The sequence below is a fragment of the Etheostoma cragini genome, chromosome 19 (genome assembly GCF_013103735.1).
Source record: "Etheostoma cragini isolate CJK2018 chromosome 19, CSU_Ecrag_1.0, whole genome shotgun sequence".
Classification (NCBI taxonomy): domain Eukaryota; kingdom Metazoa; phylum Chordata; class Actinopteri; order Perciformes; family Percidae; genus Etheostoma; species Etheostoma cragini.
Window position 1 is genome coordinate 10,357,003 of NC_048425.1, and position 14,083 is coordinate 10,371,085.

General features: G+C 38.9%; 2 protein-coding genes across 2 annotated transcripts; both read right to left on the reverse strand.

The window, feature by feature from the left end:
• Positions 1-4,808: 4,808 nt before the first annotated feature.
• cskmt (citrate synthase lysine methyltransferase) lies at positions 4,809-6,625 on the reverse strand. The gene is made up of 2 exons (XM_034856871.1): positions 6,419-6,625; positions 4,809-5,655 (listed from the first exon to the last, which is right to left on the reverse strand). Exons 1-2 carry the CDS (start codon positions 6,495-6,497, stop codon positions 4,979-4,981), a joined length of 756 nt encoding a protein of 251 aa, XP_034712762.1. The 5' UTR covers positions 6,498-6,625; the 3' UTR covers positions 4,809-4,978.
• Positions 6,626-7,290: 665 nt separating this feature from the next.
• Positions 7,291-12,850, reverse strand: otub1b (OTU deubiquitinase, ubiquitin aldehyde binding 1b). Its single transcript, XM_034856853.1, has 7 exons — positions 12,749-12,850; positions 11,037-11,098; positions 9,975-10,073; positions 9,690-9,808; positions 9,328-9,412; positions 8,371-8,565; positions 7,291-7,866 (listed from the first exon to the last, which is right to left on the reverse strand). Exons 1-7 carry the CDS (start codon positions 12,831-12,833, stop codon positions 7,669-7,671), a joined length of 843 nt encoding a protein of 280 aa, XP_034712744.1. The 5' UTR covers positions 12,834-12,850; the 3' UTR covers positions 7,291-7,668.
• Between the last annotated feature and the right edge of the window lie 1,233 nt (positions 12,851-14,083).

A 14,083-nucleotide genomic window follows, 5' to 3' on the forward strand; every position in this document is an offset into this window, starting at 1 on the left:
GAACATCCTTACCTCTGTAACAGATAAATGGGTAGGCTATCTCGCAACCATCATCCCACCACCCATCGTTGTCAATGCGCACACAGAACTGATTCGCTGAGTAAAAGTCTGGTTCATTGTCAGTACGATTTTGCCAGTTCCTGAACTCAGTTCCATGCTCTCTACAGCCGTCGGACCACCTCCAGTTGATTGTACTGTACAGGCCAATCCACACCTCAGAGTGGTAGCCAAAAGATGCAACGGTGCTGATAAGTTGGTTCATTTCTTCAGAGTTTCTAATGGTGGCTAGGTCCGTGTGTGTCTCTCTGCAGTAGGCCTGAGCTTCAGCCCAAGTCTTTTCATTAGCAACGTAGTAGTACTGATGCAAGAGGCATGTGGAGATCTTCCACCCTGTGAGTGGAACACATGTTTGTCAAAGGTTGTATCCATCTTTAAACCTCTGAGTGGCTCAAGCTATCTTTTGGTTTGATAAATAATTGTGACAAACAGCCAGTGGTGGAAGAAGTATTCAGATCCATCAACATAATAACGTGTAACAAAGTGACACACATACGTCACGGAAGTAAAGGCGGGACTACAATAGAGCTGTTTGGGGCATTTTGTGAACTTTGGACTTTTTCACTTTGTAAACCTATAACATGCACAGAAAATATACATAGCAAAATAAAGGAGGGGAAAAAGCCAAAAAGCATAATATGAGCACTTTAAGTAAAAGTACTAATACCAGACTATATGTAATAACTGTCACCAGTAAAAGTCCTGCATTTAAAAATGTCACTCACAAGTAAAAAGTATGTAAGTATCATCAAGAAAAATGTACTTAAATTATTAAAACTAAAAGTATTCAATACAGAAAAATCCCCACATTTTAGAAACTGGAAATGGTCCAAACAGTTCTGTCAATCAACTAAGTGTTTAACCAGCCAATCATTTCAGGTGGACTTGTAGGCCGTTATCCTGTTGAGTAGTTTAAAACAAAAAAAATATATGTACATTTTGTAAAGTGCATGTGTTTTGTGTGCAAAAAGTCTAATTTGTAAAGTAACTAGTGACTGAGTGTGAACAAGTTTCAGTGTCTTACTGTAAGCTGGGCAGACACTTTATCGCATTAAGCCTGATTTTAGCCCTGAATTGGCCGCCCCTGACTAATTGTAGAATCAGGAGAAATTTGTGCCAGATCAGCTGTGTATGATTCCTACTTTACTACATTTCAGAGGAGAAAATTGTACTTGTTTCTCCACTACATTAATCTGAAAGCTACAACTACTTGTTACTTTTCAGGTTGAGATTGTATGTAAAACACACTTAAACCTAAAGAAATTAGGTGTTTCTGGCTCTGGATCTGTGGTTGTAGTCACCTACTGCCTCAATGTTCCTGCTCGACACCCTCTGCTGCAATTCTCCATGTCTCTCTCTGTGTGATCACTCTTTTTTTTTCCTCACCCCCAACCGGTTGAGGCGGATGACCGCCCTCCCTGAGCCATGGTTCTGTTCATGGTTTCTGCCTCTCAAAGGATGTTTTTCCTTGCCTCTGTCGCCTAGTGATTGCTCTTGGTGGGAACTGCTGGGCTTCTGTTAAAAACATCCCAGAGTACAGACCTGTATACTGTATACAGTAGAGACCTGCTCTCTTATGAAAAACACAAGGAGATAACTGTTGTTGTGATTTAGCGCTATTTAACTAAAATTGAACTGAATTGAATCTATGGTATGTCTGGTATGTACTCCACTGTATACAGCTCATCTATGGTGCAGCTACAGTAAAGCAAAGATAAACAAGATAAAGGTGGCATACAATGATGCATTTAGAATTTGGATGAAGCGTACAAGATGGACCAGTGCCAGACAACTGTGTGTGACCTGTAAAGTTCCCACCTTCCACGCTGTGCGGAGGGAAGTTTATGTACAGATTTATATGCCGATTAACCGAGTCAAATAATACAATTTTAAATGCTATAATCAATCCTGCACTTAGTGATACCAGATATTCGTCAAACCTATGGAATCACGGGAACACGCACCTGTACCTGTTTTAATTATTGGGCATTGCAATTGTAGATTTATATGTATGTGTGTTTCTTTTGTGATATTTTTGGGGATCAGTTTGTCTAAATGTATTTATGTTTGTGTTTGGTCTGAACCCCTTTTGTAATGTGTTGAGTGTACTTTTTTCTTTTTTTTTTAAAATCTGGACCTTGAGTCTGTAAATGAAGAAATATATTCATTATGGCCTGTGGCCCTAACAAAAAAGCTTGGGGACAGTTGTCACGTTCCAGAAGTCTAAAGGTTGTTATTGATGCATTATAACAATCCATTATTGTCATAAATAATAATAACATCATGCTGATGATTTGTTTACTTAATGCAGGACTTTTACTTGTAATGTTTATTTTCACATTGCTTTTAGCAGAATATTTAAACATAAAAGGTCTACATCAGGGACAAAAAACTAAAATCAATATATTTCAAATATTTTTTCAAACTAACCACTGACCACAACTGGACACCATCTGTGGATTCTAATAATTTCAGTCCTAGTGTATTATTAAATAAAAAGCAATCAGACAGCAACTGTATTGAAGAATTCACTGACCTGAGAGATACAAGACAACCATCCACACCCGTTCCATCATGATGCTGCTCTGTGGACTGTACAGTATGGCTTAGTGTATAGTATGGCACTAAAAGAAAAGAATATTTGACATGCAAATCTGTTTAAAGTCAACACTAGCTCTTAGCTCTCTTGTTTCTATTACAAAATGTAAATCTTGTCAAATGCACTCTTTCAAGCAGTGTGATTGATGACTTCATGGAAATCGTTGATACTGATGTTATTTTATGTAAAATAATAAGATACGATAAGCCACCAAGAGAAATAGTTACCATCAGGGGCTGATGACCCTTTCAGCGTAACTGAACAGGGACACAATCCTCAGTCCCTCTAATATATGTTTGTGGAGCTGTTACATTAGACAACTCAAGTGGATGTCTCCTAAATTACAATCTTCAAAATTTCTTTGTTAATCCACTGCATCTCAACACAGAAACACTGCCCTTGGAAACAAAGAGAGGGGACTTTGTACTCAAAGGTTTGTACATTTTGAAGATATCCACTTAGTTATTCAGACTGCTAAGTTATTTTCAGATCCATGCATTCACAACAGAGACAAAGGACTTTGTCCACCATCACTTCTATTGGAAATACTTTAGGAATGGATCTCTGTATGGTGCATATTAATAATAGGAGGAATGATTAAATCAAGCATTACCTCTCAATTTTAATATGGACAGCTGGCTGAAAAATTGTAAACTGCTACGTTTTTTCAAATATTTAAACATTGTTTCACCCTTTTTTTTCTCTACATACTGTATGGTCTCTCTCACCTTGTGTATCCAGTAAAATAGTACAACAGATTCCACACTATTTTTCCAGTTGTTAAATTCCTCCTGCAATTTCCTCTGCTGCAGTCAGCGTGCAGTTAGGAGCAACAGCTGTTTGTGTACATTTCCAGTCCTCTGAACAGGAACACACTAGATTATGATGGCTCAGTCAGATGGTTCCCCTTACCATTTCAGGCACTTACACGTTTGCCAGTGACACATTGTTTTCATATCATTCCATATTGTTGTTGTAATGTGGCATTCCTCCAACATAAGGGAGAGAGACCCCAGGGCATCGACTCACCTAATGACTATAGCATCAAGACTCTAGGGAGAGTTTATAAAGTTAATCAATGTGTCCATGGGTATAAAATGAATTAGAGGCATCAATACTCAAAATAAAGCACATGGCTCAAGCCAAAAAACATAAAGAAAAGAGAGAGGTCTACAGCTGAGAAGAGAGATGTGTATCCAACTTAGAGGCATTGATCAAAGAAAAAGAAAAATCACAATGAGGATGATTGAGTCAGAGTAAAACACATGTCCATTTTTTTACTATCATCAATTTATTTATTTAATATTATATCCCAGGATGGGATTTTTTCAGTAACGACTGATTACTCTTCCCATCTTAATAACGTTGATACCGCCACTGTTCTTTCTTGGATAGTGGGTGGTGCATGAGACAAGCGCATAAATGCTGACAATTGCCTGAGGTTGAGTAAAATTTCAAATTTTTCAGGTATAGCAAGCCCAAATGAGGGGCAAAAAAATATTAAAAGTTCCAAAACATCTATTGTGTTATTTGTATTGATCCACTATATGAACAAATCTACTGTACGTACCTGGATTTTGATTGGAGGCTAGTCTCACTTTGTCCCACAACTTTAAAATAGATGTGTGTATATTGTTTCTTTTAATAATGTATATTATTATTATATATATATATATATAATATGTATAGTATTAAGTGTCCTTTTCATTATAATATTCAGAGTTATAAATAATTGAACATTCACACGTATTTAAAGTTACGTTAAAGATGGGTGGAGGTGGGGTCACATTTGAGCATTTAAAAATGTACTTGAAAGTAACTAGTTACTTATTATTTGTAACTGAGTAACTAATTTAGTTACTTTTTGAAAGAAGTAACTAGTAATTGTAGCAAGTAAAGTAACTTGCCCAACACTGATTAGGACCGTCCAGATTAGGGATCAACCAATACAGTTCTTTCCTCGATACTGATTATTAGTAGTTAATAAAACCAATCCCCAATATTTGGAAGCAATACGCATAAACATTGAAAATAATAGTAAAAATTAAGATTCTGAAATGTTAAAAAACCCAACACAAAACTATGTTTAGAAGATGTAAGCATTAATTTAATAAATTAGAAACTTTCAACATAATACACAGTCAGATATAAGATCAGACTCAGTGGTGAGTGAAACCGAAGCAGAGGAAGCAGAGTGTTTACTTAATATACTTTATCTGTTCTCAAGCAAAGAAAACACTGATGCAGATAATCTCCAAACTGCCAAAAAAACGGGCCAATAATCAATCTATCCCTAGTCCAGATGTAGAATGTCTCCTCGCTCTATTTAATAGGGCGAGGAGTCACTTGGTAGCAGTAGTAAGACATACCCCTTAGCTCCCCAACCTCCTGCACACCAACATCTGCTGCCATCACCCCCGGCTCCTGGGCCTCTGTCTCCAGCCACAGCAGCCTGGCATCAGGATCCTCATCTGAGAACTGAAGCAGAGATCCTGAGCTCCGTAAAACCTTCAAACACTGTTTAAGCACTAGACTGGCCTTCCCTCTCCCTTCTTTAGACCTCAACAAGGCGTCTGTGGTGCCCTTATCAACTATAAGATCAACACTGCTATAGCCACAGTGCCTGTGAAGCTGTGTGCAGTCCAGCTCTACAAACTCAAGCTGAGAACAAAGATTGTGAGGATGAATGGCTTTTGCTTGGACGTGTTCTTGCATTAGTCGCACAGCTATGGGAGAAATGTCTGCACAAGTGACCCGGACCGGTTGGGCTGAGTGTCTGAAAATACAGGGCCCTAGAGCAGAAGTGCCACAGCCCATATCCAGGACTTGGAGCAGAGCATCTGGGTGGGACTTGGTCTGCAAGAGAGGCATAATGAAGTCGCGGACGGCATCGAAGCCAAAGAACCACTCAAAGTTTTTGAAGGTGGTTGTCTTGCTGCGGCTCTCAGCGTAGAAGCGGTCCCAGGTCGCTTTCTTATCCATGTTTTCAATCAGTTCAGCTAGGCAGAAACACAGATGGGATTACATTGCGAAAGTTAATGAGTGAACGTTAGCTGTAAAATACAGACATAAATCTAACCTTAGAGCCTGCATGGTTCTGTCAGATATGGAGGGACTTTATTTCATTTTTAGTAACTTTTCTTAGAAGCCACTACTGAATTCTGGATGACGAAAATCTACCAAGCTGAGAAACTTTAATCGTGATTCCATGCTCATGGAAATAAATTAAAGCAGCACACCCTCAGTAGCTAGTTTATTAGACAGAGCTAAAACTGTCCTAGATTAAAGCCTACCATTTGTGAAGATGCTAATGTTAGTTCTTTGTTGTTTAAACTGCTGAAGAGATGCGTTGATGTATCATGTGTTGTGTTATACTGCATTCGTTTTAACTTTGTGTAATGTTAGCTAACGTACAGACAACTAGCTAACGCTAGCTAAGTCCACAACTTTAGAGAAGCGCTAACGCTATTGATGAATTTAGAGCTCTCGAATGAGTAGCTAGCCAAATAAAGTGTCCATTAAAACAAACTCGCTGACGTTATGTAAAATGAACACTTCCTAAAACAGATACCTAACGTTATTCAACTTGTCAAACATAACGTTGCAGCTGACACACTGTCCGTTAACCTAGTTGGCTAGCTAGCTAACTACCGTTTGCTAGTTTACTGACTGCAGTGTCACTGCCATAAATTACACCATACACAGACGCATTTCAGTTAATTGAAATATCTGAAATAAAATGATAGTTTGATTTGAACGCACTTGTAAGCGAGTGATGTCGTACACAAGCTGCAACTAGTCCCCTGCCTGACAGTGTCAGCGACTTTGCAAACAGAGACATTTTTTTCTTAGCGACCTTGCGTCTTGTCTTCTTCACTGTTTTCCAACGGAAGAACTCTCACTCTGCCCAAATGTCATGCTACCAACAGCCCACGGAAACGGTAACGAGACGGCATCTCCTGCTGTTGTCTATGTGCTGTTGTAGTAGACGACGATCTTTGAGTAGCTCGTGCCGTGCTGTAATGACGCGACTGCGCATGTGTAAATACGAGTGTAAACAAAGTTTACAGCACACAACTCTGATTGTCAACAAAAAACAGCTGTTCTCCTGTAGGCATCTCAGTACACAGTGTTTTACATCCTTGCTGTAATATGTATGCGTGTAAGGAAAACTATGCATTGGATTGAGTATGTCAGCACTAATTACCAAGTAACCAATAAAGGTGGATGTCATTCCTGGAAGGGGCTCCTACAGCTACAAAAATGTATCACTATCAAGATATAACAATATTCCTATATTGTTGTATTTCTGCCTCACAAATCACTTTTTTATACCTAAAATTGTTATGCAAATGCTTGATGATCAATGGCAGAATACTACCTTCATGATAAATTGTTATTCAAACCAAAAATGTTAACAATTACTGGATCAGCTTCTCAAATGTGGAAATATTCTGTCTCAGTGCAAAGTGCATGCATTTGATTTTTCAGCTGCTGGCCTGAAGCTAACTGATGATGTCCCCTTGCTCTCACAGAATTTGCAATTTTCCTCAACAAAAAATGAGTGATTAATTGGTCATGTAGTTCCATGTTGTAGCCCTAAATTCAACTTGAAATAACAATGAGACAAGAAATAAGATGTAAATCCCTTTAATAAAACTTAATGAAACGCAGTGTAACAAAGGAAAAAAAACAACATAAAGCAAGTAGATAACATTTACAACCACAAAAAAACCTGTACAACTCTAAATGCCTGGAGTCACTTCTATTTCTTCCAAAGATTTTTAATTAACCATGGTGTGCTGACTGAGGATAAACTTGGGAGTTTGGGACGAGAGGGGTAAGGGAGGCATGTCATGTTATTTTATCTTTTAACTTTTTTTTTTTTTTTCTCAAATACATAAGTGTGATCGTATACACAGATGTACGTTTCATCAACGTTGCTGCAGACGTTTTTTCTTTTTGTTTTTTTTAACCGCAGTGGAGAATGAGGAGGGCTGTAGCCAGGAGTGTTATTTGTACAAGATGTCGTAATGGCCAGGTCTATAGAGGAGGAAGATGCGTGGGTCGCCACCTTCAGGGAAGACGTGGTGATTGACTGTTCCTCCCTCTCCTCTATCCATGTACTCCACCAGGATGGATACATTCAGGGCCTGGGCCAATGCGATGATGTGGATGTGGTCACTTTCTTTAGACATAGGCTCTACCTCCTTAAAAAAACAAAAGAAATACACAAGGACATTACATGAGTGTTTCTACAGAACTTGAATTATTCACCTAAGAATGGCTGACTGTTTTTTCCCACAGACTGGCGAGGTTATGAGACCTATAGAGATTGGTTTCTCAGGGGCTAAAACTTAGTTTTAAGTGCATCAAAATAGGGCTGCTCATTTATGGGGAAAAAAAAACATTTTCAATCAATCAATATGGTCAATAATACCCTTGTTTTTTGAAAAGATGTTTAACTAAAACTAATTAACAGAAAAAAAGAAAGACAAAAAAACACCTTGAACTGTGAATTTTTCCTTAATACAGTTTTAACTTTTTCCCCCATTAGAAGACAAAATAATATAAATTTACTTGAAAAAAGAACTATCTATCTTTTTAACGATAAATCTGTTTTTGTGATCATTTGGAGCAGAAATCCTAATCCCAGTAAACATTTTGATTTATTGCACCGCCCTTCATCAGACCGCCCGTTTCTAAAAGCCCACCTGCTGACAGAACTCCTTGACGGAGCGTCCTCCTTCTATGAAGTGCTGAAAGAAGCCATACTCTCGCTGCAGGTAGCCCGAGGTGAGCAGCCGCAGGTACACCACCACGTAGTCCGACACGTTCTGGTCGTTGAAGGAGTTCAGGAGCTCCTGCAGGCGCGGCTGCTTCTCACACAGTTCGATCAGGTCCATGAACTTAGGAGGAGAGACATTATATACATCATTGGATTCATATGTGCGTGTGGAGCTTGCCAAATGACTGGCCAACTAGCCAAATCTAGAGCGTCTGTCGGCTCCAGCTGACCAAATACATGTACTTGGGCAGATGACCACTCAGAGTTGGCATGGCAATTTATGATGCAAATTACAGGCAATGGAATCACACACTTAATCCGACAGGATGCAAGATATTCTTGACTTACTGTGGGCGACTCTTTGCATCTTTTAATTGCTTACTTTTATCCATCATTAAACGCTGTTTACTTCACAAAACTTAATATTCTCAAACCAGTGTTTTCCCTGGGTTTTTACAAGATTTATGTGAGCATAAATGCATAATGAAAGAACTCATCTTAACCCAGTAAGTTTACAAGAGAGACTCGCAGTCACTGAGTCCTGGCATCAACTCCTTAAGCCTTAAGCAGTCTGCAATCCCTGCAAGTAAACTGTTAGCATGTTAAAACTTCAGGAAGCTATTTTTATTTTATTTTGTTTGTTTTGACTGTGAACCCTGCATACTGTATGGGAATTGTTGGGTTTCTCTATATAACATCACAGAGAACGGTCTAGACCTGCTCTTTTTTTTTTTTTAAGCGCAATAAGATAACTGCTGTTGTGATTTGGCGCTATTAAATAAAACTGATTTGAATATATGCTACTTCCGTATCAAAGGAAAAACATCTGCATGTAAGTTTGTCAGTTAGCAATGTATGTATTTTACTGGAACAAGAAACTCACAGTATTGTGAAAGTCTTCAATGGTAAACTCAGTGAAGCCCTCGTTAACCAGTTCCAGTTTACTTTTAGTTGCCACGGCTTTGAACCTGAAAAAACAGAAAACATAATGACCGCCTTAGTGTTTGTTAGATTTTAAGTGCAATGGAAAAAAACTTTGAAGACAGGAAAAACTGACAAAGGGCACCGTGCAAACAAAAGATCGCCTAATTGTTATGTGACTTTAAACATAATTGTATAGCTACTGTATGTACTGTATCCGCACGTGACAGAGTTGTATAAAACTATACAAAATAAATGTATTAAATTATTGCAGCCGTGAGAAGTCAAAACAAAAACCCAAACCGCACCCACTGCAACACTCACTTCTGCAGTTCTTTGCTGTCATCGAGCAGCGACTCGAGATGTGCGAAGCCAAAGGCTCTGTAGAAACAGTTCCCATCTGGTCGCGTCTTACGAATGTACGAGTATTTTTTGTGTAGGTCCTGCAAATAAACAAGAAAAGAAATGAGGCAAAAAGTGTGTATGAGTGTGTAGGCGACATACAGTTTGGTTTTGTGGCTCCGGATGAAATGACACCCTGGACTGCGGAGGGAATGCACCCTGATGAGAGGGCAGTAACCGGACTCCAGTTAGCGTGGTTGGACTGACCTTGATCTTGAGCTGATAAACTGTGTCCTCCTCAGCGTACTCCCTCTGCAGCACCGCCAGGTCCTGTCTGTCCGACACTAAAGGGTTACTGTTGGCTATCTAGATACCCACAAAAAAACAAAACACAGTTAGTGCATGCACTGTATGGAACTTCACTCATGGAGGACTCTGTCCTGACCAGCTGAGCTTCTAGTCTGAACAAAGGATACAATGTAGACTAAAAACATTAACATTGCATTATGTTTGTATTACAACATGGAATCAACAGCGAAAACACCTTGAACTGTAACATTTCCCTTCATACTTTTGTTTTTATTGTTTTCATTTAGAATAAGACAAAATAAAAATGTACTTGCATAACGTAATGTGCAAAATAATAGTTTTTTCTCGATTACTCTGTTCTATGATCGTTACGCGCCAAAATCGTAATTGCGTCTAAAGTTTGGATTAATTGCACAGCCCCAGGTCAAGGTCAATGTTGCTGATTACCGGGAAACTTTAAAAGGCTGTGCTCAATGTATGGGCTGGGCGATATGGATAAAAACAAAAATCACGATATTTTTGACCTTGATATTGATACCGCAACAATATTGTAGTGTTGACCATTGGTGCTTTCACAAAATATTTACACATGTAATGTGATGTGGATATAACGACTACGCGGGTAAAGGCAAATAATAGAACAGTTAAAACAGTCTGGTCAGTTTAGAAAATCACATAACTTTACTGTAAGGCAGCCTTTAAAACCAGGAAAAGACAACACTTATGCAATATAACAATATTACGATATCCAAAATCTAAGACGATATCTAGTCTCATATCACGATATTGATATGATATCAATATACTGTCCACCTCTAGCTCAAATTATGCTTAGCATTCTCATAAAACAAGGTTGTAAAAACAAAAAGTAAATTAAATAAAGGCTGTCATGTGACAGATGCATAAGAAAGGTTCAGCGCTATGCACATAGACAACTTTTCTGGATGTTCAACTCTATAAAACTTGATTGGAATCTGGAAACCTTTTGATCCTGTTCCTCAAAAAAGGGGGATTTCATACCTCCTGCTGAATTCTGTCCTGTTGAGCAATTATGGCCTCATCATATGCAAGGCAGTTCACCCCTGTGAGAGAAGGGAGAGCGATTAGCTGGGTTTCAGGAAAAACTTCTCCAAAAGACAAAGGCATACTTTATTAATCCCCAAGGGGAAATAAAATGTTTGTCACGGTATTATACACATAACAAAAACAGAGGCCTGTAACTAACACACACACACACACACACACACACACACACACACACACACACACACAATGTAAACATGAATTAAATAGAGAGAAGAAGGACCAAACCCCTAACTGCTTGGGACACCTTTCCATGGGAGAGCGACAGGCCTCCGTGATGGCAGAAATCTATTTGGCATTTGGATTTAAACATCTGCATCCGGGGCCAGTGTTTATGAAGAATATTGGAATGTAAAATTGGTTATGTTGAAATTTGAGTGGAGACAGAGCTACAACATTGTGGTAAAATGTTGTAGCTATGTCTCCACTCAAATTTCAAGATCAGTGATGCACAGTGATTACAAATGCAAACTGCAGAAAATTACACAAACTAAGGAGTATCTTAATTATGAATAATAAAGCTGAATAAAGTACAGCTAGCTACATATAACAGCTATTAATATTTTTTATATATAAAATACTATATATATACTGTTTAGTGATCCGAAGTGGGATAAATAAATGCACTAATACAATTTACACTTAGAAAATCAACTAACAGTTAGTTAGTTAGAAACAGTTAGAAATCACTACACAGGCTTGAAAAACTCACATACATACAAAGACACACCCACACACACACACACACACACACACACACACACACACACACACAGGACCAGCACCCTAAGCAGTTGGAGAGGGGGGGTTCGGTGCCTTGCTCAAGAGCACATGGCCCAGGTGGTGAAGTTGCATCTCTCCAGCTACCAATCCACACTCAGTACTTTGGTCCTACGGGGACTTGAACCGGTTCCCAACCCATCTCCCTACGGACTGAGCTACTGCCACCCCAAATCTACATGCATACAAAGGCATTGTAATGGGTGTGCATGCAGATGTTATATCATCATGTGTCATCCATGCACCTGCAACACGTTTTGGCGATTTCCATCAAATTTAACACAGAGTGGAAATCATCATCGTTAGGTATTAAAAATACAATAACGCTATAAAAAAAAGACAAAAATAAAGCATTCACTATAGACATTTTCTCTTCCCGTTTTCATCATATGCCGTGACTAAAAAGCAAAAACGTATGCATTCAGCCATAGTCAGCACTTTTTATAAAAACAAGTAAATCCACAACACCAGCTAACGTCAGTCAACTTGGCTAGCTCGAGCTGTGCGAAAACAAATATTTTGGTCGCTATACATGTTCTTGTTTTAACTACAAAAAGTGGTGTCCTGTCTTTTATATTAAGCATACACTTTCAACGTTTCCATAAGTCAAAAACTATAAGACTGTCACTTGCTGTTGCCCTGCCAGTATCTAAACAAGCGTTTTCTCTTTGTGTAGCAATGGTAGCTAGCTAACGTTAGCCAACAAGCTCTGGCCTGCGTCCCCCTCTTCGCTGCATGTCAACAGCCTTAATCACGGAGGGGGCAGCGGCTGAAACGCCGACGGACACTAGTATGGATGTGGGCTTAACTTGTAAGAGAAATGACCGCGCTGTTAGTTGGATATTTTGTGTTGTAAGGGTTTCTCTCACCCTCCCCCTCTGCCTGTGATGATTCCTGCTGCTCCTCCGCCATCTTAGCTATCGAGATCTGTTTCCTCCTTCTGCATGACCTCATTCATTACACATTTCCGGCGAGTCTAAATTTCTTAATTTTGTGTTTTTTGATTAATTTATTTTAAACAACAGTGCTAGACATTTGTATGTCCAAATGGGGGTTTAAACCAAACTACCAAAAATAGTCTTGTTTAGACTATACATAGGCTACTGTACATTCGCCCCAGAAGTATAAGAGCCTGTGGTGGCCTCTGCATTACCACCAAATATGATCTCGTGTTTGGCCCTGGGTCAAAATCTAGTTTTATAGGGTACCTTTAATTCGTTAGCAGACGTTGTGCTTGCATGGTGCTTATTCTTGAATGAATTTGTAGGCTACTACCAATTTACTGACACTGCACACCCAGTATAAGGCAACAGGATACTTCAACACCGAGAGGAGAAGGAACAGGTGGTTAAAGGGACAGTTCGGATATTCTGATGTGGGGTTGTATGAGGTATTTATCCATTTAGTAAGTGGATTTTAAAATAATAATTATCATACAACCCCATTTTTGTGCCCACAACACTTTTTTATACTGCTCAGGAATCTCAGCAGACAATTCAATACCAGACCAGAATAAGTATAAGTAAACCCCCCATATTTTGATGTTTCAGAAATTATGAGTTAGCATCCAAGATTTACAAAAACATCCATATTTATTGCAACCCATCAAAACAATACCCATACATGGCCCTTAAAATAAATGTAACTCCAGGCAGGAGATCATTTTTACAAAATCACAGTGGAATCCAGAGTCTTTCATAGTTCTGTAGTTTGCAGCATGCTCTTTCAAGTCCCTGCACTTTCCAGCAGTACACATCAGGGGGCACTGTCTGCAACAAATACAACCTACATTCACACATCGTACCATTTATCGGCTGTTCTTACCTGTTGGCTGACAGTAAATCATACCTGGCACACTGCCTTTGCCACAAACTGTTGCATATCTGCATTGTATTTACAGAAGTTAACATAAATCAAAACAGTACAGTGTAATACATGTGTGAAGAACAAAATAATACTTCATATTTGCCAAAGAAGCAAAGTTTGTTTTTTAATATAGTTTCCCTTTGGCACATTGCTTCTCATCTCAGGGCTGTAACAGAACCCAATAAATGTATCTATACAGAATGTAGCCTATCTACTATTATTCTCTACAGATGGAGAAGACATGCTTGATTTTGCTACAATATAGAATTTGCACCCGGAAAGTCATTTAAAAAAAACGTTCAGATGGGTATTTCCACAATGGGGCAGCTTGTCTGTCC